This window comes from Terrapene carolina, unplaced genomic scaffold (assembly GCF_002925995.2).
Source record: "Terrapene carolina triunguis isolate 2854851 unplaced genomic scaffold, T_m_triunguis-2.0 Scaffold23, whole genome shotgun sequence".
Lineage (NCBI taxonomy): Eukaryota > Metazoa > Chordata > Testudines > Emydidae > Terrapene > Terrapene triunguis.
Genome location: NW_020664374.1, coordinates 2,258,181 through 2,279,056, shown reverse-complemented (window position 1 = coordinate 2,279,056; position 20,876 = coordinate 2,258,181). Strand labels below are relative to the sequence as shown.

The window sequence follows — 20,876 nt, the reverse complement described above, 5'->3', positions numbered from 1 at the left end:
GGGGTCGTTAAAATGAGAATTAACAATTCTGTTGATTTATCTGTTTAGTTTTATTTATTTATTTTTAAGGTACCACTTTGGTTTGCCGAAATTATTCAGCGCAAGGTCAAAGGACAACTGCTTTACAGAGAAGACGCCTTTGCTGAAGGTTTCCTCTGAGGACAATGGGTGGGTTATTTTTATTTCAAATTAAGGATTGCTTTTACATCATTCCTTCTGACATTCGGATTGTAGGGTTGCAGAGAGGCAGTCTAGACAGTAGGGGTTGTGAGCAGAGTAGAACTTTAGTGGAATATGATGGGGAAATGGGAAGGAAAAGGGAGGAAGTAGGTTGTGTGAAGGAGGATGAGAGGAGGGCTGTAAGGTGAGTGACACTGTCATGTAGATACCAGTGCATAGGATTTTCTTCACATATTGCTGCTTCCTGATGCATTGGGGAGCTGAGACAGCAGTGCTGTAGGAAGCTTGTGATGTGCTGATGTGTTGGTACCTACAGAATCCAATCCCTGGTGCACCAAGGAGCCAATTCTTATATGCACTGAGACACTGGCGCATCAAGGGTTCTTCCCCCATGGAGGTACTCTATTGACTCCCCAGTGAACCAAAGTATGTGTCAAAACATTGATGCATATAGACTGGGCACCTTCCAACTCCTGCCCCTTCACAGACTCCCTTACACCCTAGCTGCCCTTGCACAGTTACTCTTCTCCTTGTGCCTCTCACACAGCCCTACTTCTTCCCCTCTCCACTAGCCTTTCCACAGGCCACAGAGATGGGGAACCAGGCCAGAGACTAGCTGCACTCCAATCAACCTTCCATGAGTCATCAGACTGGAGCTGTTCTCTTCACTGCAGCAAATGCATGGGGTTTGACAGGGCAGAGATTCACTCTCATGAAGCAGAGGTTTGTCAGAGAAGCTGTCTGCACTGCCCAGTTCCTAAACACACACAATTTACTTGACTCTGTGTAGCTCCTAGAGTCTCAGCCAGATACCATTTCTTCCACCAGCCATCACACTAATGTCCTGATTCTGCAAACTCTTAGGCACATGCTTAACTTGACTACCATGAGTATTCCCAGTGAAATCAATCACAGGAAAGTTAAGAATGTGCAAAATCAGGATATAAACCAGTATATTTTTAAATTAAGAGAAATCATTTATTCATTTTTTATTAAAAATGTTTTGTAGGTTACGATGTCTGGCTCTTCATAATCCAGATTTTATCACAGATGATGATTCATGGGATAACAGCTCTGCAGAATTTGAGCAAAGGTCTCACCTAGGCAGTGAAATGGCCAGCTTGTCTAGATCTGCTTCCTCTGAGAAATATGAACTCTTGGACAACCTTCATGTCAAGTTCAATTTATCAAAGATGAGGTATGAATCCAGAGCTTGCTTGTTTTGTTTTTGTTACTTCTGAAAGGGTCAATAACCAAAGGCAGATGTCTTGAAAATTATTTCATTTCTGCAAATGAGTAAAATAACACTCCATATTCTGGGTCATGTTGTACCATCAATTTTTAAGCAAAACCAAAACACCCTTTGAAATTCATCGTGAAATCTGGTTAAGATTTATGGCTCCTTGTTATTACTCGCAACCTGTCTTAGGTCTCTAACTAAATACTATATAAGGGAAAAATATGTCTATATGCCTTTTTTAAAGTTTTTTGTGTTCATTTTGTGAATAATACCACAAGATCTTCCACAATAGGTTTTGCTGCTTGGATAAATTTTTGTTTGCATAGTTTTTAACTACCACTATCTTTGTAAATTTTTATTATAATCATAATCGCTTTTTATAGGTTACTGTAATGCAAAATGTGCCAAAACAGACCTGCATCCTTCAGTTATCTAAAGTAGGCAGACCTTGTATAAAGTCTACATTTACTTCTTTCTTGGGGTATGGGTTTATTAGTAAATTAAATGTTATCAACACAACCTGAACTTAAGCCTAAAATTGGTCAGTGTTGGCTTTTCCTAGATTTTAGCTGCAGAACCCATTTGTTCCAGACGCTAGTTCCCTTTGCCCCTTCTAGAAACTACAGCACTCTTTTTATATTCTAGTTGCACCTGCAGTAATCACCTGGCAGCATTGCACAGGGTTCAAATATCTCTTGTTACTCAACATAAGTGCCCTGCATCCTGTGCCAGTTCCTAGAGTCTGCCACTCTGTTACAAAACGTTATTTGGCTAAATCACACAATGTGCTTTGTTTTAGCTCACTGCTTCATGTTTATTTTCCAGTTCTAATTAGGGATATTTAAATAACATGGGATTTTCCCTATTCTCCATTGTTGTTGAATAAGCAGAGTAGGCTAACTGTACTGGCTACAGTTAGCACAGCTTGGATAAATACTGACAACTATACCAGCACTGTTTCTTTGCAATATTAGCAGCTTGAGCCAATATTTGATGTTGTTTCAGTCCTGCTTGGTTCCTTTACTTAATCATTTGCAAAACCACATAAGTTTACATTTTGGGAAAGTACTATATTTCCTTGGTGGATTTTCCTGTGAGATATTTTGCCGTATTGTTGAATATATATGTATATAAAGGGCCAGATCCTCAGCTGGTATAAATCAGCATAGCTCCATTGACATTAATGGAGCTACTAGCTGAGGATGTGGCTCAAAATCATTAAGTTTAGAGACAGAAGGGGAAATTCTTCCCAGATTTGCACCTCATGCAGGCCCATTGAAGTCCAGTGGGATTCCCCTGGGGGTATAAATCAGGATAGAATCTAGCACAGAATTTGTACTTGCTAAATACGGTTAAGTCAAAGGCTGATCATTTCTGGTTTGTAAGCTGTTAAAAGCACTGCTCCTGTAATACTAAGTGCCAAAAATCAACCAAACAAACAACCCTCTCCCCCAAATGCTATGCTTCATCAATAAAATAACATTTTTCAGAAGCTTCTAATTATATCTTGTCAGTCCCTGAGGATGAATTTGTTATTTAAGGACAAGTAGTTATGGACTTCTCAATTAACGCCTCTTGATTTCTATTGTATCTTCCAATGTACTTGTCATCATGTTTCTTGTTTCAATAGGAACTGTTGAAACATAATTTGAAAGTGCAGACTCAAATGCATTAAATCTAAAATAATCTGAACAGGGCTTTAATAATTTGTAAAATATTAAAAAATCCTAACAAAGTACGTAAATAGTAGTGTGGTGTTAAGAGGCAGAGAATAGATGTGGGAGAGAGAAACAAAATATATAATTAAAGACATGTACTGGGTGTTCTTCACACATCCTACTTGGTTGTAGCTCACACGTATTATCAATCCTGAGGTGCTGGTAATTGCTTTTGTAACTTAAAATTGGTCATTGCTGCCTTGAGTTTCAAACCTTTTTTGTTCTGCTATTTTCCATTTTTCAATAGCTTGGACTTTGATGTTTCTAGATGAAAGACTTTAAATAGACTGAGCCTGCTTCTCTGCTGCCTTGCAGCTTGGATCACTCTGTGGCCACCTACATGGTTTCTAATTTTCCCATCAGTGATCTTGATCCTAGGACTTATTTCCACTATGATTCAGACATGACTTCTGAATCTTTTGAAACTTGTCTAGTTTAGTTTAGAGTCACAAATGACTCTCTTAATGCAGCTGTTTATTGAACTAGACCCTTCTCAACTAATTCTAGTGTCTTGGAATGTTTTTCTCTTTGCTCCCATCAGGCTTAAAGCAACCCACTCACTTGACATTCTATCAGAAGGCAGTGGATTTTTTAATGTTTACTTTTAGCTAAACTACTAGGGAGACATCCATGGTTTTAGTTAATGGAGAGATTTAAGAGACAAATTACAAAGTAGAACCCATTGCTACTGTGAATATAAAACAATGTGACACACCCGGGGCACAATCCAGACTAGTGGGGGCTGTGTCCCCCCTGTCTTTGGGTGCCTTATAATGCTTTGTTGTAGTAGCTCCCACCTGGGCCACTCACAAACAGCCTTCCAGCAGGCAAGCTACACACTGAGGGTCTGTGTGTAATTGCAGCTTGACAGCTAAACCCTGGCTCTCACAAGCCTTACTTATACTGAAGGGTGACCTCAACACAGTCCCAGATCTTCCCCCAGAAATGTATGTCCTGTACTGCCCAGTCCTCTCCTGGACAGTACAAATATATTAAATCTGTTATTCCTTCAGGGAATAATACGCCAGCTTATTATTTTAAATAGAGTTACCCAGACACTCCAATTCAAACACACTGGATTAGATAAAACACTAAAACAAGTTTATTAACTACAAACTATATTAGATTCAAAGATTTATCACCATATGCTTCCAGCAAGGTTGCTGACCAAACTCTTCTGGTCAGGACCCACCCTTCCCCCCAAGTCCAACTTCTGTTTTCCCTTGTCCTCTTAGGAGTGATACCAGAGACACACAGAGAGAAAGGGTGTCTTGGGGTATCTGCCCCTTCTTTTGGTAGTCCTGTCCCCCATTTGAGAAGCATTTCCAGCTGGGAGCAAGTTGACAGGCAGTCTAGTGAAGGAAACTCCATGCTGTTTCTTTGCTAAGATGTAGATTTTTTGCCCGTGCCCCCTTCCTTGCCAAAGACTGGCCACTTAGCGGGTAATGGTTCATCAGCCTTGTTTCCACCTGTCTGAGGTGTCAGCTTGCCCTCTCTCAGCAACTAGTTTGGCCACTCCCCAGACTTATCTGGAAAACATACTTCAGTCGTGATTTCAGCTTATATTCAAACTTTACATATAATGTTGCTATATGCATTTTGCCATGATATTCTTGATCAGCAAGTTGAGATATTTATTGATACCTCACAAGGCATACCTTGTACAAACATTATTCCAGTAGCATGTAGGGTGTGAACACTGGGATATATTTTCTATCACACATTGATTTTATGTATAGTATTGACAAATAGAAAAATAATTAGTAGAGAGAGAGAGAGAGCTCCCACATATAAGACACAAGGACATAGTTTTTAAATGGTAAATGTAAAAACTGATTACTGGAAAATGCAAATTTTTAATAGAAAATAGTTTAATTTAAAACAAGCCTGGTTTGACATACTAAATATTTTCCTGAGATTTTAGCATATTTGATGGCACTGAATCTTTTTAAAATAAGTCATTGTTCAGTGTACTCAGGCTCACTGTGATAATGTAAAATATAAATCAAAACCAAGGTTCTGATAGTTTATCTGTGAATGTCCAGTAACTGGTGATGTTTTAAAGAGATACACCTCTACCCCGATATAACACAACCTGATATAACACGAATTTGGATATAACGCGATAAAGCAGCGCTCCGGGGGGGCGGGGCTGCGCACTCTGGTGGATCAAAGCAAGTTCGATATAATGCCGTTTCACCTATAATGCGGTAAGATTTTTTGGCTCCCGAGGACAGCATTATATCGGGGTAGAGGTGTAATTTGATTATTGCGGGACTCCAAATGTCTATTCCCTTCTTACAACTATGATTTTTTTTTCAATAATTTTCAGGGTACGTATTAGAAATATTTTGAGGGATTGATCAAATTTTGGAGAAGTCAGCCATGACGGTGTGCCTCTTGTGTAACAAGTAAAATGTATTTAGGGCCCAGCCTTGAAGTTCTTATACAAGGAAAACTCCACTGATGTCAAAAGTAGCTTTGTATTTGTAAGGATGACAAGATTGGGCTCTGGAATGGCAATAGACAATTGCTTGCATTTTAGTGCCCGTATTCAGTACTCTATGGGGAAACTGAGTTCTCTGGCTAATCATGTTATTTTCTATCTAAAAAATTTCCTTATGATTAAACACAAATAATGTTTTTTATAAAGTTTGTATGTATAAGTAACATTATTCTTACCTTTCAGATGCTGTTTAAGATTCCTAAAAGTTTCAACCCTTTTTATCTTTGTAGTGGTGTGCTCTGTAAGTATTGGATTTGCAACATTCTTACATTTAATATATTAGAATTAGTGTAATGATTTTAAATTGGAATTACTGTCACTTAAGGCTAAATTTAATCCTCTCAGGGGAGTGAGGATCAATGGGCAAAAAGATGCACAGGTCTCTTGTGAATTAGTTAAACACTGTCCCACATGCTACAAACTGTGCCCCCAAGGGGGCTTGGAGAGGAGGCAGGTCCAGTTAATTAGCATGTATGTCACTGGCAGGTGTATAATGATTTTGAAATGGCTCCTCAAGTACCGCTTCAAAACTGGGGGCCTTCAGGGTTTCAGCTTCTTCCTCTGTCAAAATGTCCACACTAACTCCTCCATTTCCTCCTCAAACTCTCATGGAACTCCTTGCAGAGTGGAAAACAGGCCCTGCAAAACCTCGTGTGGGCTCTCTGCCTTCCCCAATGGCTGCTAAAATGTGGCTGCCGGTATCACTTCTGGTCAGCTAGCACAGGGAGGGGCGCTGCAGAAGGCTACACTCTAGCAGCCATTGGGGAAGACAGAGAAACTGTCCCAGGAATAAAGCAGGGAGGGTGAAAATAGTATATAGCTTCATATTCTAGCTAGTTCCCCCAGAACCAGCCCTTCTTAAAAATCTCTCCCATTCTGCCTGATGCCCTAATTCTAATTCCTCTCTTTCTGTCTCTATAACCCTTTCCTCGTCCTCCTCTGTCTTCTCCTTCTATAATCTCTGCTCTTTCCTTCTTCCTCTTTTCATTGTTCTAATACTCCTGTCTCTTTTCCCCATCCACAAGTGTCTCTTGCCTGTAAATGCCGTGTGTGTGTGTGTGTGTGTTTTTAATTTCCATCTCTAATGAGCTGTTTCTCATCTCTCCTCAAATCCCCCCTCTAGTCCACTGCCTGATTCTAGTTCTCTCCTCTCACTCTTTCCCTTCCGGGATCCTCATTTTCTCTCCTCCTTTCTTTCATGATTATCCTGGCTTTTCCATCCTCCTTGCCTCATATTAACTGATCAACAGTGCTGGTGGAGGCAGCCAGCTCCCGAATTAAGTGTCTCCTTGCCTGGCTCTTTTGCTCCCTAATGCACTACAATGAAACCAATCGAACGCTTGAAAGGTGGAGGCAGAAAAAGAATGGAGGGAGACACTGATCCAGGATCCAGTAGCAGTCACAGTGTTCTAGTGGAGGGAAGCTAGAGGCATAGCAGGGGAGGTGGCTGAGGGGGTTCTGCAGCTGAGTTGTCAGATTGCTGCTGTTGACTGTAAGGACAGTCCTAATGGAATCTGTGAACTGTTAGGCTGCAAGGCTCTGCAAGTGTTTTGGAGGGTTGGAAATTATCTGCTTGCCTGACATGAGGAATCTTTTTCTACCTGGCAGGATTCCTGTAGCAGAGGGCACAGTAAGCATTTGTTTCCCTTCAGCCAGGGCAGGATTTGGGCCTAACTTTCCAGACAGTTCCTTAAAACTAGCCTGCAACTTGGTCCTGGGAGAGACTTGATTGCAATAAACAAAACGTATGACTTTGCTAGTTTAAATGTGGTGAAGGATTACACCTCAATACCACTCACTCTTTTTGAGAGTCACAGGCCTGGTTTTAAGTTTTAAGAGAAATATCAGCAATTGGAATTAAATATACCTGAAAACATTATTGTGAATTATGCATTTGTTTATAATGTTCAAGAAAGGCCATTTCATATATTTTTTGAGACAGACTAGGTAGATAGGTCAACTCTGTAACAATTCAATGTATGCCCATTTTTTGTTTGTCATAGATATTATTTAGCACTTATCCAGATCAAGGAGCACCCTGGCAGATGTTGGCTGTGTCACCATTGGAAGGCTACTGTATCCTTTATCATTTTCTTTTTTTAATAATCAGAGAGAGCAGTGTGGTCATCGGTTATACTGATGATAAGCTGATTCAAAATGGCTGCTTTGCTGATTACAGCGATTTATTTCCTTAGAGTCTGTGATGCTACCTAACTGCCCCTATGGTAGCAAATTAATTTGTTCACAAACCTGTTTCCATAGTAACTTATGTAAGTGATAATGAAGTGTGCAAAGGCCTGATTTTCCTATTTCTTCAACTGGACACCACTTGACCCCTATTCATGTCTTAAAAAGGGGATCTGAAGTTCATAATGAAACCTGACCACAATATGCAAAATGTAAACAACAGAGGTGTAAGGTCACAATGACAGAAAAATCCCAAAACTAGTTCCCTCAAAGATATGACTAGTTGAAATGTGAATTAAAGTTATTAATAATACATTTTAATAAATAACCCTTATCATAGTTTACCTGTAATATATAATTAGTAAGCAAGAAGATGGACAGAATCTTTTTTCTTGTTAATGTCCAGTAAAGTTGTATTTAGAAAATGAAAAATGTACGCAGTGATGGAGATTTGAGTAGAAGCTTTGAGTCCTTGATGATGATGGTGGAATACTGCTTCCTTTGTCAATGATATGAAGTTGAACTCCCAGTATGATGCTGCGGCCAAAAGGGCCAACACAATCGTTGGAAGTATAAAGAGGGGATTCTTGAGTAGGAGCAGAGAGGTGACTTTACCCCTCTATTTGGCACTGGAGCGACTGCTACTGGAATACTGTATCCAGTTCTGGTGTTCACATTTCAAGAAGGATGTTGATAAATTTGAGAAGGTTGAGAGAAGACTCACAAGAATGATTAAGGGATTAAAAAACATGCCTTATAGCACTAGACATAAGGAGCTTAATTCATTCAGTTTAACAAAGAGAAGGTTAAGGGGTGACTTGATGGCAGTTTATAAGTACCTATATGGGGAACAAATATTAGATAATGGGCTCGTCGGTATAGCAGAAAAAGGTATAACATGATCCAATGGCTGGAAGTTGAAGCTAGATACATTCAGACTGGAATAAGGCATACATTTTTAATAGTGGTATAATGGAACCATTGGAACAATTTACCCTGGGTTGTGGTGGATTCTCCATCACTGAAAATTTTTAAATAAAGATTGGATGTTTTTCTAAAAGACCTGTTCTAGGAATTATTTTGGGGGAATTCTATGGTCAGACTAGATGATCACAGTGGTCCCTTTTAGTTTTGGAAGGGTGCTAATTCAGATATTTTCTGGAGCACAAATTCTGATCTTTGCCATCTCCACGGCAGGGACACTGCTCCAGGCCCTGCTCCACACTCCACATGGACCCCTGGTCTCCTTTGGCCAGGGAGTTTCTCCTCTCTCTTACCCACAGAGTGAATGAACTGATGCTGCCAGGAGTCCAGTTCTCAGTAGATTCCCTTGCATTTCACTGTACAGGGACAGACTCCCCATATACCAGGTCACAACACTATTTGGCTGGCCACCCCTCCATCTGTACAGAGTGGCAGTTTGGTCAGATTTGAGTGGTGTTGTGACACCATGCATCAGATCACAATGACACCCACTGAAATTTGGCCCAGTTGCCCTTCTGTCTGGACAGAGGGCTGGCCCGGTCAAATTTCAGTGACGTTGCAACCACACAGCTGGAGCAATGCTCTGGACTGCTCCAACAGCAGCCGTACTGATGTAGTAGGGGACCACTGCTTAAAAGTGCTTGGAGCATCTCCCCCCGCCCCAGCTTCATAGCCTGTGGAACTTTGAGCAAGTGCCAAAACCTTGAGGGGGGGGGCATTTCTTTCATTTCCCCACTCCTGACACCTCTAATTGGCACCACTGCTTGGAACCTATGCAGGGGGTGAGGAGGGAAGACATTTAATTTGATGCTTCTATTACTACTAATGTGAGCTGTTCATTATACATGAACATTTAGTGAATGATTAAATGCACCAATATTCTGCTGTTGAATCTGAGGTTTTTAGTACCTTGAAATCTAAGTATTAGACTATAGGGAATTAATATCTACATACAGACTGAAATATTAATAAGCACTGCCAGGCTTGCAGGTAATACATGGTGTATTATTAGGATAGGATTAAAATTAAAAATGATCTGGACAAATTGGAGAAATGGTCTGAAGTAAGTAGGATGAAATTCAATAAGGACAAGTGCAAAGTACACCACTTAGAAAGGAACAATCAGTTGCACACATACAAATAGGAAATGACTGCTTAGGAAGGAGTACTGCGGAAAGGGATCTGGGGGTCATAGTGGATCACAGGTTAAATATGAGTGAACACTGTAACACTGTTGCAAAAAAAGCAAACCTCATTCTGGGACGTATTAGCAGGAGTGTTGTAAGCAAGACACGAGAAGTACTTCTTCCACTCTACTCCGCACTGAGTAGGCCTCAGCTGGAGTATTGTGTCCAGTGCTGGGCACCACATTTCAGGAAAGATGTGGATGAATTGGAGAGAGTCCAAAGAAGAGCAACAAAAATGATTAAAGGTCTAGATTGAAGGGAAAAATGAAAAAATTGGGTTTGTTTATTCTGGAGAAGAGAAGACTGAGAGGGGACATAACAGTTTTCAAGTACATAAAAGGTTGTTAGAAGGAGGAGGGAGAAAAATTGTTCTTCTTAACCTCTGAGGATAGGACAAGAAGCAATGGGCTGAAATTGCAGCAAGGGCGGTTTAGGTTGGACATTAGGAAAAACTTCCCAACTGTCAGGGTGGTTAAGCGCTGGAATAAATTGCCTAAGGAAGTTGTGGAATCTCTATCAGGATGGCAGAGATGGTCTAGATAATACTTAGTCCTTCCATGAGTGCAGAGGACTGGACTAGATGACCTCTTGAGGTCCAATCAAGTCCTAAGATTCTATGTATTTGTTTCTCTTGAATTCTACTGAAGAGGCCATACTTTGGAATGACTGCATTTCTTCTATATTATTATTGTTTGCCATATTAGTTCTAGAGTGCTACATATGTGAATGGTGAATTAGGGACCAATAGGAAAGGTCTCTGCCCTGAGAACTTATGCATCCCACTAGACAGTGTGTATTACGTGTCCTTTGTGCCTGGCCTACAAAAGATGAGGGTCTGTTACAGATCTTCACTGCAGAGCCTGACTGTGATGGGATGCCCGCCCTTTAAGGGCCAGGACTTGTTCAATTAGTCCCACCTATGCCATAGTTAGCTGCCTCCAGCCAAGGGGGTAAGATTAATTGGGGTCAGGTAACAGCCTGGTTAATACCTGAACCTCGTAAAAAGGCCAGAGAACTCAGAGGGAGGAACCACAGGGAGCAAGTTGGGGTCCTGTGAAAGGCCCTGAAGTAGGTTCTGGAAAGACTCTTGAGTCAGGGCACTATCCCAGAGCAGGGAAGACTGAAAGGGAGCCCAGAGCGGCTGAGGCTGTGGGGGGACCCCAGGGAAAGCAGCTTGGGAGTCAGCACTCTATCCCAGAGCAGAGAGACTTAAAAGTAGCCCAGAAGAGGCTGGGAACTGAGCCCAGAGGATGGGCTGAAGAGGAGCCCAAACAATAAGAAAGAACCTTTTGTTTGTGTGAACTTTTGTCACCCCAGAAAGGAATTGAACTCTGAGAATTACCTAGCCAGAGGGCTGAGACACAGAAAACCCAGGTGAGGGGAAATTGAGGCAGGGAACATCCCTAGTGCCATGCTTCGCCAGCAAGGGATGCTACGGGGCAGCTATGTCTGTGACACTGGCTCATTAGCTCAAGCTTAGAGACTCTTGTTTTGGGCTCTGGAGGTCCCTGAGTTAATCTCTGATGGCAGCCATGGCACATTTTTCAATTTAATATCTGCTGTTGTGTGAATTAGAAACATATGGCCCTGTTCTTCTCTCATGGGTGCATCTCCCATTGATGCCTGTACTCATGTAAACGTCTGATCTTGTGAGGAGCTTGCTGTCTCACAAGATCAGTCTCTATGTGAGCGCAAAATTTTCCCACAAAGGTTAGTAGGAACAGAACCATGAGTCCAGGTACAGAACTTCTCTCTCTAGATTTGACTCTGTTGTCTTCGGTGTTTGGAAAGGGCAGAGATCAGTGAAAAATAATAATGATTCAATTCTGACAGGAAAGTCTATGCAGGCACTGCCAGTATGGCTAATTCAAAATTAACGGTGCTGGAGAGAAATAGAGGAAAGAGCTAAAGTTTTGAAAGCAAAATGTAGCTGATGTGGGAATGCAGAGGCTTGTACAGGCTAGAGATGGTTGGAAAACTTCTAATGAAAAATATTTTCAATGAAAAACCAAGAATTTGTAAGCATTTGCATGCCAAAAAGAGTGATACTCTTCTTTCTTCTTCCGCTTTTGTATTTTTTCCACCTTTCCAGCTTCAGTTCGATGTTTGTGGTTTTCCCTGTCATGCCCACTGTCTCTCAGCACCAGAATTAGTTTTGTTGGAGGCAGTACTTCCCATCTCTGGCAGTAGGAGCTATTTCTACTGGGATGGATGTTCTTCACTTTTCATTTTACCTATGACTACCTCTTTTCCATCTTCTCTCTCTCCTTCCCTTTCTTTCTATTGTTGTTCCTCACCTGTGTTAACCCTAGTTGTCTCTCTTCCCATCATCTTCTATGTCCGTCCCTCCTCCTGAACTGCTGTTTCTCTTTGCTTTTGCCCATTTCACCAAAGCACACCTGGGACACAGCACTGAGGTAGCTAGGCTGCAGCTGTCAAAAGCAATACCAGAAAACCACCCCCTCCAGTGACTTCATGGAGATTTTCCATGTCTGTAGGATTTGCTTTGTACTATTTTGATCACAAATGCATTTGGTTTCTGTACTGGCCCTGATTCAAATTAAATTGATTTAATATAATCTTCCAAAATGGTGATGGTGCTATTCCTTTTTTTTTTTTTTTTTAAATCATTTGTAACTTATTGACTTAAAAGCTCATTCAGCCACAAGAGGTATTCTGTGCCAGTGCATGGCAGCAGGCCCTCTTTTGCAGTTGGCAAGGCTCAATACGCTGTTGTAGGGTCACCAGATGTCCTGATTTTATAGGGACAGTCCCGATTTTGGGGTCTTTTTCTTATATGGGATCCTATTACCCCCCACCCCCTGTCCCGATTTTTCACACTTGCTGTCTGGTTACCCTACGCTGTTGTGTCATGTTTGTGAAATATTTTCAAATCTTTGAATGAAAGGCAGGTAAGTGCAAAGTATCAATAATTAATAAGAAGATACACCTTTGGGAACTGGGTTTTAAAAATAGCAGAAAAGATACAGTGATGCATTAACAAAACCCAATGCTGCTCATTTTAGGGATGAATACTCCTAATACACAAGGCTTTTTGGCTTACTTGACTGCACAGTCATCAGTATTCACAAATGATCTGAGTTCATTAATTAGAAAACCATGAACTACCAAGAGAAGTATTTCTGCATTTCTCCCATAATGAAAATAAGTTTTGGTTTTGTAGGATGTTCTGAAATGCTAGGTGTTCTCCACATTCATTACTGTGCTTCTCTTCATGCTGTGTTTCTAATAACTTTTGCCCTGATCTATACAAATTTGTATGTTGTACAGGCAATAGAGAAAAGAGGTCTGGAGCAAATCAATGCACCATAATAGAACTAGGGTTTCTGAAATGAAAAAGTAATTGGGATTCTTGTATGCTAAAAAGGAATTGTGCAATCCAACCATATACCACCTCCCCCTCATTTAAAGAAGAGTCTGTGTTTCTTTGGCGTAGTACTTATTTACCTTGCCTCACCTATTACAATTATCTTTAGTTGAATGCTTCTCTCTTTAACTAGAAATGTTTGGCTCCTATAAAAAAAAGTGTTGCAGGTAATAACTTTAACACCTTCCGTTGCATTGCAGTTCTGAGATTCCTTCAAATTCTTCCAAGCTTTGAGCCACTTCTTTCCCACAAGACCGCACATTTAGCTTATCGAGCTGTCAGCTCCCACATTTGCTCTGCCAATGATAGCAGCCTTGATTACCTGTTTGTCCACTTCCCCCTCAAGTACCTTTGTACTTTCTCTTGTGCCAGTGCCTGCCATACATTGGGGAAATTTCCAATTAGACTCTAATGCCATTTCCTGGTCCTTCAAATCGCCCCTCAAAATTCACCTTTTCTATAACTGCACTCTAATAATGACAAGGCAGGTGGTGAGTTGTGATTACTGCCCCCGACTGGCTAAGAATTGAGCACATCTGATTATTTTTTGTTACCTACACGCTGCACACTAGAATCATAGAATCGTAGGGTTAGAAGGGATCACAATGGTCATCTAGTCTAAACCCCTGCCAAGATGCAGGATTTGTTGTGTCTAAGCCATCCAAGACAGATGGCTATCCAGTCTCCTTTTAAAAACCTCCAGTGAAGAAGCTTCCACAACCTCCTGAGGCATTGTTCTACTGTTAGGAAGCTTTTCTTGAGATTTAATCTAATATGCTGTAGTTTGAACCCATTGTCCTGCCCTCTGTGACACGAGAGAACAATTTTTTCTCCATCTTTTTTATGGCAGCCTTTCAAGTATCTGAAGACCTCTGTCACATTCCCCTTGAATCTCCTCTTTTTCAAACCAAACATACCCAATTCCTTCAGCCTTTGTTCGTATGGCTTGCATTCCATACCTTTGATCATATTTGTCACTTGCCTCTGGATCCTTTCCAGTTTCTCTACATGCTTTCTATACATTAGTGACCAAAATTGGACACCTATTTGAGGCCTAACCAGCTCCGAGTAGAGTGGTACTATTACTTCCTGTGACTTGCAGGCTGTGACTCTGTTAAACCTAAAATTGAATATGAATATATTTATTTATTTATTTATTTATATTTTGCAACAGCATCGCATTGCTGACTCATGTTGAGCATGTGATCCACCACAACTACACAGATCCTTGTCAGCAGTGCTGTTGCCAAGCCAGTTATCCTCACCTCCACATTCTGTATTTGTGCATTTGGCTTATCTTCCCTAAGTGCAGCACCTTACATTTGTCTTTGTTGAATTTCATTTTGTTGTCTATAGCCTAGTTCTCCAATTTATCAATATCGCTCTGAATTTTAGCTCTGTTCTCCAAAGTATTGGCACCCCCCCCAGCTTTGTGTCATCTGCAAATTTGATCAGTATGCTCTCTATACCTATATCCAGGTCATTAATAAAGATGTTAAATAACACCGGACCCAGAACAGATCTCTGTGGAACCCCACTTGAGACCTCTCTCTAATCCAACATCGTTCCATTAATAGTTACTCTTTGTTTGCGGTTGTTTAACCAATTATGTATTCACTTAATGGTAGTTCCGCCAAACCTGCATTTCTTCAACTTACTTATCAGAATATCATGTGGGACTGTGTCAAAAGTCCCAAGTATATTATGTCCACCGCATTCCCCCTATCCACCAAATCAGTTACCTTGTCAAAGAAGGAAATCAAACTGGTTTGGCATGATTTGTTCTTGGTAAATCCATGCTCCCTGCTAGTGATTACCCCTTCATCCTCCAGGTATTCACAAATTGAATGTTTTATACATTGCTCCAGGTATTGAAGTCAGGATGACCAGTCTATAGTTCCCCAGCTTCTCCTTTCCCCCCCCTTTTTTAAAAGATGGGCACTATGTTAGCCTGTCTCCAGTCTTCTGGGACCTTTCCTGTCATCCATGAGTTTGTAAATATTGCTAGTGGTGCCAAGATTTCTTCAGCTAATTCTTTCAGTGAATTCCTCAAGTGAATAGCCCCAGCCCTGCTGATTTGAATTCATTCAAATTGATCTGATGTGTTCTTTACTTATCCTGATCTGCATCCCTTCCCCTTTATTGTCTATGGTAATTTTACGAGTCATCTGGTCACATGTTATTTTGTGTGAGAAGACTGAAGCAAAGTAGGCATTGAGCAGCTCTGCCCTCATATCATTTCCCATTACCCGCTCACCTTTTCCATTGAGCAGCAGACCCAACCATCCCTTATCTTTCTTTTTTGTCTGACATATTTGAAGAACCCCTTCTTGTTATCTCGAACATTCCTTGCCAGCTGTGACTTTCCTGATTTTTCTCCCTAAACGCTCTCGCTATTCTCATGTATACCTCCTTGGTGACATGGCCCTCCTTCCATTTCCTGTATGTATCCCTTTTCATTTTTAGATCGCTAAAAAGCTCCTTGTGCAGCCACATTGACCTCCTGTGGCTTTTATCTTTCCTCTGCATCGGAATAGCTTGATGTTGAGCTTCTAGTGTTACATCTTTTAAGAACTGCCCGCCCCCGTTGACTCCTTTTCTTTCTAATTAGTCTTTCCACAGGACCTTGCTTACTAGTTCTCTGAGTTGGTTGAAATCTGACTTTCTGAAGTCCAGTGTCCCTGTTTTGCTGTTCTCATGTCCTTCTTTCCATAGGATCTTGAATGCTATCAGATCACAATCTCTTCCTCCCAAGTTCCCGACCACCTTCACATTTGCAACTAATTCATCCCTGTTGGTCAAAACCAAATCCAAAATGTATTACCCCCCCTCCCAGTTGTTTCCACAACTTTCAGGATCAGAAAGCTGTCCCCTACACATGCTAAGAATTTGCAGCATGTATTAGGTTTTTCTGCAATAGTCTTCCAACTGATATCAAGCAAATTAAAATCCACCATTAATGCTAGCTCATGTGCGTTAGCTAATCTTGTTACCTGCTTGTAGGATGACTCATCCACTTCTTCTTCCTGATTTGGTGGTCTGTTATAGACCCCCACCGTAACATCATGCTGTTCTTTCCCCTTGTTATACTCACACAGAGACTCAACACTTCCCCTTGGACCTCAGAGCAAATGTATACATTCTTGATGTACAATGCAACACCGCCTCCTCCCCCCCGCCCATACCTATCCTTTCAGAGCAAGCTATACCCCTCATTGCTGGTACTCCAATCATGGGAGTTGTCCCACCAAGTCTCTGTGATGCTAATTAAGTTATAATTTTCTTCATATACCATGACTTCCTGTTCTTGTCCATCCTCCTTGACCCATTTGTTTGTCTCATCCACCTGTTATGTCATGTCTTTTAGATTGTAACCTCTTTGGAGCAAGGAGTGCCATTTACTATGTGTTGATACAGTACCCAGCACATGAGGCCCCCAACTTGGTTAGTGTCTTTGTGCTACCACAGTATAGATATTAGCAATATTTGAGGTTCGTCCTGTGGCTAAGTTCCGAGCAATTCACAACTATCTCTTAAATTGACCGATAAGCTATGAGGCCAAAGTGTTTCTGGTCAGTGATTTTCAACAAAACTATTTAGAGTTTTTCAGTGTATGTGGGGAGTGGTGACATTGGAAAAAAAAAAGATATAAGCTAATGAGAAGGAAAAAAGAAGAGCGAAGAGTTGAGGATGTTAGTTACTGTGATTATGGCTGAAGGTGCATGAGTTTTGAAATCACAGATTGAATGATCACTGCAATTACTTCAGTCACGGAGCAGGCAGAGGTCATTGTAAAACCTTTTAATCATAATGCCATGAAGAGCTGGGGGCAGCTGTTCATCAGTAATATCAAAAAGGGGTTTTCCTTTCCCTGAACGACAATCAACCAACTCACCCCTCTCCCCATTCTTAGATACAATAGTCTTGGTGACTGACTAAAAAATCCTATTGCATGTCTAATCTTTTGTGTTTGCCTTTTTGAGGTTTGTTTTTTTATTGCCGTACCTCTGTTTAATCAATATACTCCTCAGATTTCCTGCTGCAGAACAAATGTTAAGTGTCCCCTTGTACTCATTTGTACTGTCTGAAAGATGCTGAGCCCTCTAGCTCTGGTCCAGCAAAGAACTAAGGCATATGCTTAATGTTAGGCATGTACCCAAGCGCTTTGCTGGATTGGGGCCAGAGTGCCCAGCACCCTGCAGGATTGAACCTTAAATGCATTAATGGTACAAATATGAGGCAAAGAGTGAGCTGTGAACTTTAACAAACTGAAGCCTCCAAGGAAACATTTCCCTCCATCCCACAAGAAACCACCAACTCATAGCTGCCCTTCATTCATTCCTCCCCCAACATCCCTGGTATCACCTCTAGAGGAGCACCCAGATAATATGTGGCTGTGGCCCCACTTCCACTATTGGTGGGGACACTGCTGGCCACTGCTCTCATCTTTGATCTCTGTGGAAAGGATAATCTTGAAAGTTGCCTCCCTTCCAATCCAAGGTCTCTTCTGAGATGAAAAAGAGGCCTGATTCCCCGTACCAGGCTTCTGCTGTATCCAGTTCTTTGCTTAGCTGAGGGTCAGTAGCTCATTTGGCTGAGAGAGTTAGCAGGGGAAGTTTCAGGGTTTCTTTAACAACTATATATGCTACGAAGTGAAACCCCAGAGTTCCTGCAGTTACTTTGGAACCCCTTAGGTCTTCTGATGCTAAACATTATGGGATGCCTTGTGGACTTCGTGCATTGCTAGCCATAGCAAAGGAGGAGGGATGTACGTGTGTGGATGAAGTAGGAATCAGAATACTTCCTGTACTTCCAGAAGAACCCTGGGATTCCTGGTGTGCTCAGAAGCAGATTAACACATGGGCCCATAGGGCCCATGTCCAGGGGCCCTGGTGAATTTGGGGAGCCCCACAGGAATGCCAGAACCTGTGTAGAAGTGGGGGGACTACTGGCACCAGAACTATGGCCCCACCCCCTGCTCCTCCTTTTCCCCCTGAGGTCCCGCCCCCTGGCCAGGCCAGAAGTCAGAGCCAGGCCGTGGTAAGAGCCACCGAGAGAACCCGGGCTGCTGTGGGGAGCCCTGGACCTTTCACCTGCCCTGGGGTGCCTGAGAGCAGTCCCCAGCTAGTGTCCCCACTCCCGGGGCACGCCGCCGAGGGCAGGTGGAGGCTCCCTGGGCAGCTCTTATCACAGCCTGGCTCCAGCTTCTGGCGGGTCTTTGGGGCGGAAGAAGAGGAGCTGGGGGCGGGCCCATGTAAGGGGTGGCTAAGGCCCACCTCAACCCCCCCCACCAGGAAGAGGCTGGTGCCACTAGCAGGGCTGTGCTTCACAGCAGGGGAGCTGTAGTAAGAAAGAGTCTTGGGACTTGTTGGGTGGAAAGGAAATTGCCAGTTTCCCCTATTGGGAAAACTTCTTCTCTCCAGGTGCACAGAGTATAATGAACCTTGAACCCAGGCTCAGTGTGAGTTGGGTCTTTCCCTGCAAATGTTTTGTGCATCTCTTTGCTTTGACAAGCTTCTGAATTCAGTAAGCAATACATTGAAATCATTAAAATGAACAGACATCATTAAAATCAGACCTTTGAAAATGGTCCCAGTTTGACTCATAGAAACATGGCTGTAGTTTTCCACAGCAAAAGTGTTTTGAGAACATCAGATTGTATCTTAGATGCAGGCTATGATCTGCAGTGACATAACTGGGGAAAAGAGATGAGATTCTGAGTAATGTTTGGAAGGAGGTAACCCCAATGGGATTTCAATTTAAGTTTCTCAGCTTAGACCTGTGAAAGTTATTAAGTTTCATGTGCAATCAAATAGAGGACCTTCTTGCTAGGGCTTTTTCTTATGGTTTCATGTTTGAACAGTGACAAATGAAAAATAAAGCTATGTAGGAAGAAACTATTTTGTATGAAGGCACCACTGTGCATACCTTGAAAATGAGTTTTCCTTTTTCTTATGACTTTGTTTCCTCTGTAGTAGCTCCTGAATGTGTCATCTGTATAATTATAGGATTTATGTTGGATGTATTGTGTGGCAGGAAGGTGCCATAATTATATGCACCTGAAGCTTTTTTGTAGAAATAAATTATTGGCTGCACTCATAATGGTGTACATAATGGCTGTCAAAGGTGCCCCAAGTCATTAGGTTAATGAATACAGGTCAGCAAGACTTTTGAAAGACAATAATTAATGCCTCTCATTAGAGCTGTTGATATGGTTTCAATAAAGATTTGTGCCATTGCACTGGGGTTTGGAAATTGTGGACAGCAAGCCACCCTGGAAAACTGCAGCAATGGAAGAGAAATGTAATATAAAGTTTGGTAGGGACAGCATATGAATTTTCCTGTTTGGAATTTGTTTAAAGAAACAACTGTTGACTTCTTCATGGTTGCTTTGCATTTTTTAATTCATCATCTTGTGTAATTATCCCTTTTAAACAAATTAAAAATAAATGTTTGGATTCATTGCTTGGGAAAAGTGTCAGATGTTCTGACAGCTCTGGAGACTGCAGTCTTCTCTCCACAAGTCAGGGTACAGAGGTACATGCTTCCTCATTATGCACTGGTAATAACTCTGACCTGGAGAGACCTATTTTTTTTTTTTTTTTTTTTTTTTTACACAAAGGGTGGTTCAGTGTCCATGCTCATTCAGCCTTTCTGCTGAGAACTAATGAGCGTGCAACACTGTAATTCTTTGTAAAGATGTAGGAACTTCAAATATCAAACCAAAACATTCTGTATTAAAACAGAGTGTGGTCAACCCGGGATAACTTTAGTTATTTCACTAGAGATTATTTAAAAGTGGGATAAAGTGCTGTCCTGTAGGTGTTCAAACTGGTAAGAATGCTTTAAAAATTCTAAGTTGTGTTTTTTTCTTTCCTGGTTCAATTCTCTCAGTACTATGGGCAGTGAAACGTCTTTCTGGAAAACAAATTAATTGCCTGACATGAATTTGTAAAAATGTTGCAACATTTTTACATCTCTTTGTAAAATACCCCCATTAAATATCAGGTGATAAGGCCCTACTTCAGCAATGCTCTTAAGCACTTTTATAAGTTCCATGATCTAAGTACATGTGCTTAAATGTAAACATTGGCTTTGCTGAACCACGGCCTCAATGCTGAAAATTCTTAAGTGAAATTGTGAAAAAGTCAAATTCCAGATTAGTTACATTAGCATGGTAACATATTGTTTTCAGTATTTCCCATCCCGTTCCTTATGTATCCTAAAATTTTGTTGGCTGCACGTTGAATATACATCTTTACTGAGTGGTCCGCATGATGCCCAACTCAACGTGTGCCCGCATCTGTGCACAAAACTACCTCCTGCTGAAGATGGCAGCTGGGATTTCAAATGTGTCATTCAAGCCTGTTGTCATGGTCGGGTTGTTGGCAGCCAGACCTAGTGCTGAAAGCGAGAGTCCGCAGTCATGAGACAGGAGTCAAGAGTCAGCTGGGACAGGATACCAGGAGGTCAGAAGCAGGAGACA

The 20,876-nt window shown here is 41.5% G+C and overlaps 1 protein-coding gene across 1 annotated transcript in view; it reads left to right on the top strand.

Annotated features, from left to right (window-relative positions):
- Positions 1-20,876, top strand: part of LOC112110517 (P protein) — a 365,580-nt gene that overhangs the window by 99,326 nt on the left and 245,378 nt on the right. The window contains exons 3-6 of the mRNA XM_026649002.1: positions 70-168; positions 1,190-1,378; positions 5,828-5,885; positions 7,648-7,720. Coding sequence (XP_026504787.1) covers positions 70-168; positions 1,190-1,378; positions 5,828-5,885; positions 7,648-7,720 — 419 coding nt within the window. The remainder of the gene's footprint in view (positions 1-69; positions 169-1,189; positions 1,379-5,827; positions 5,886-7,647; positions 7,721-20,876) is intronic.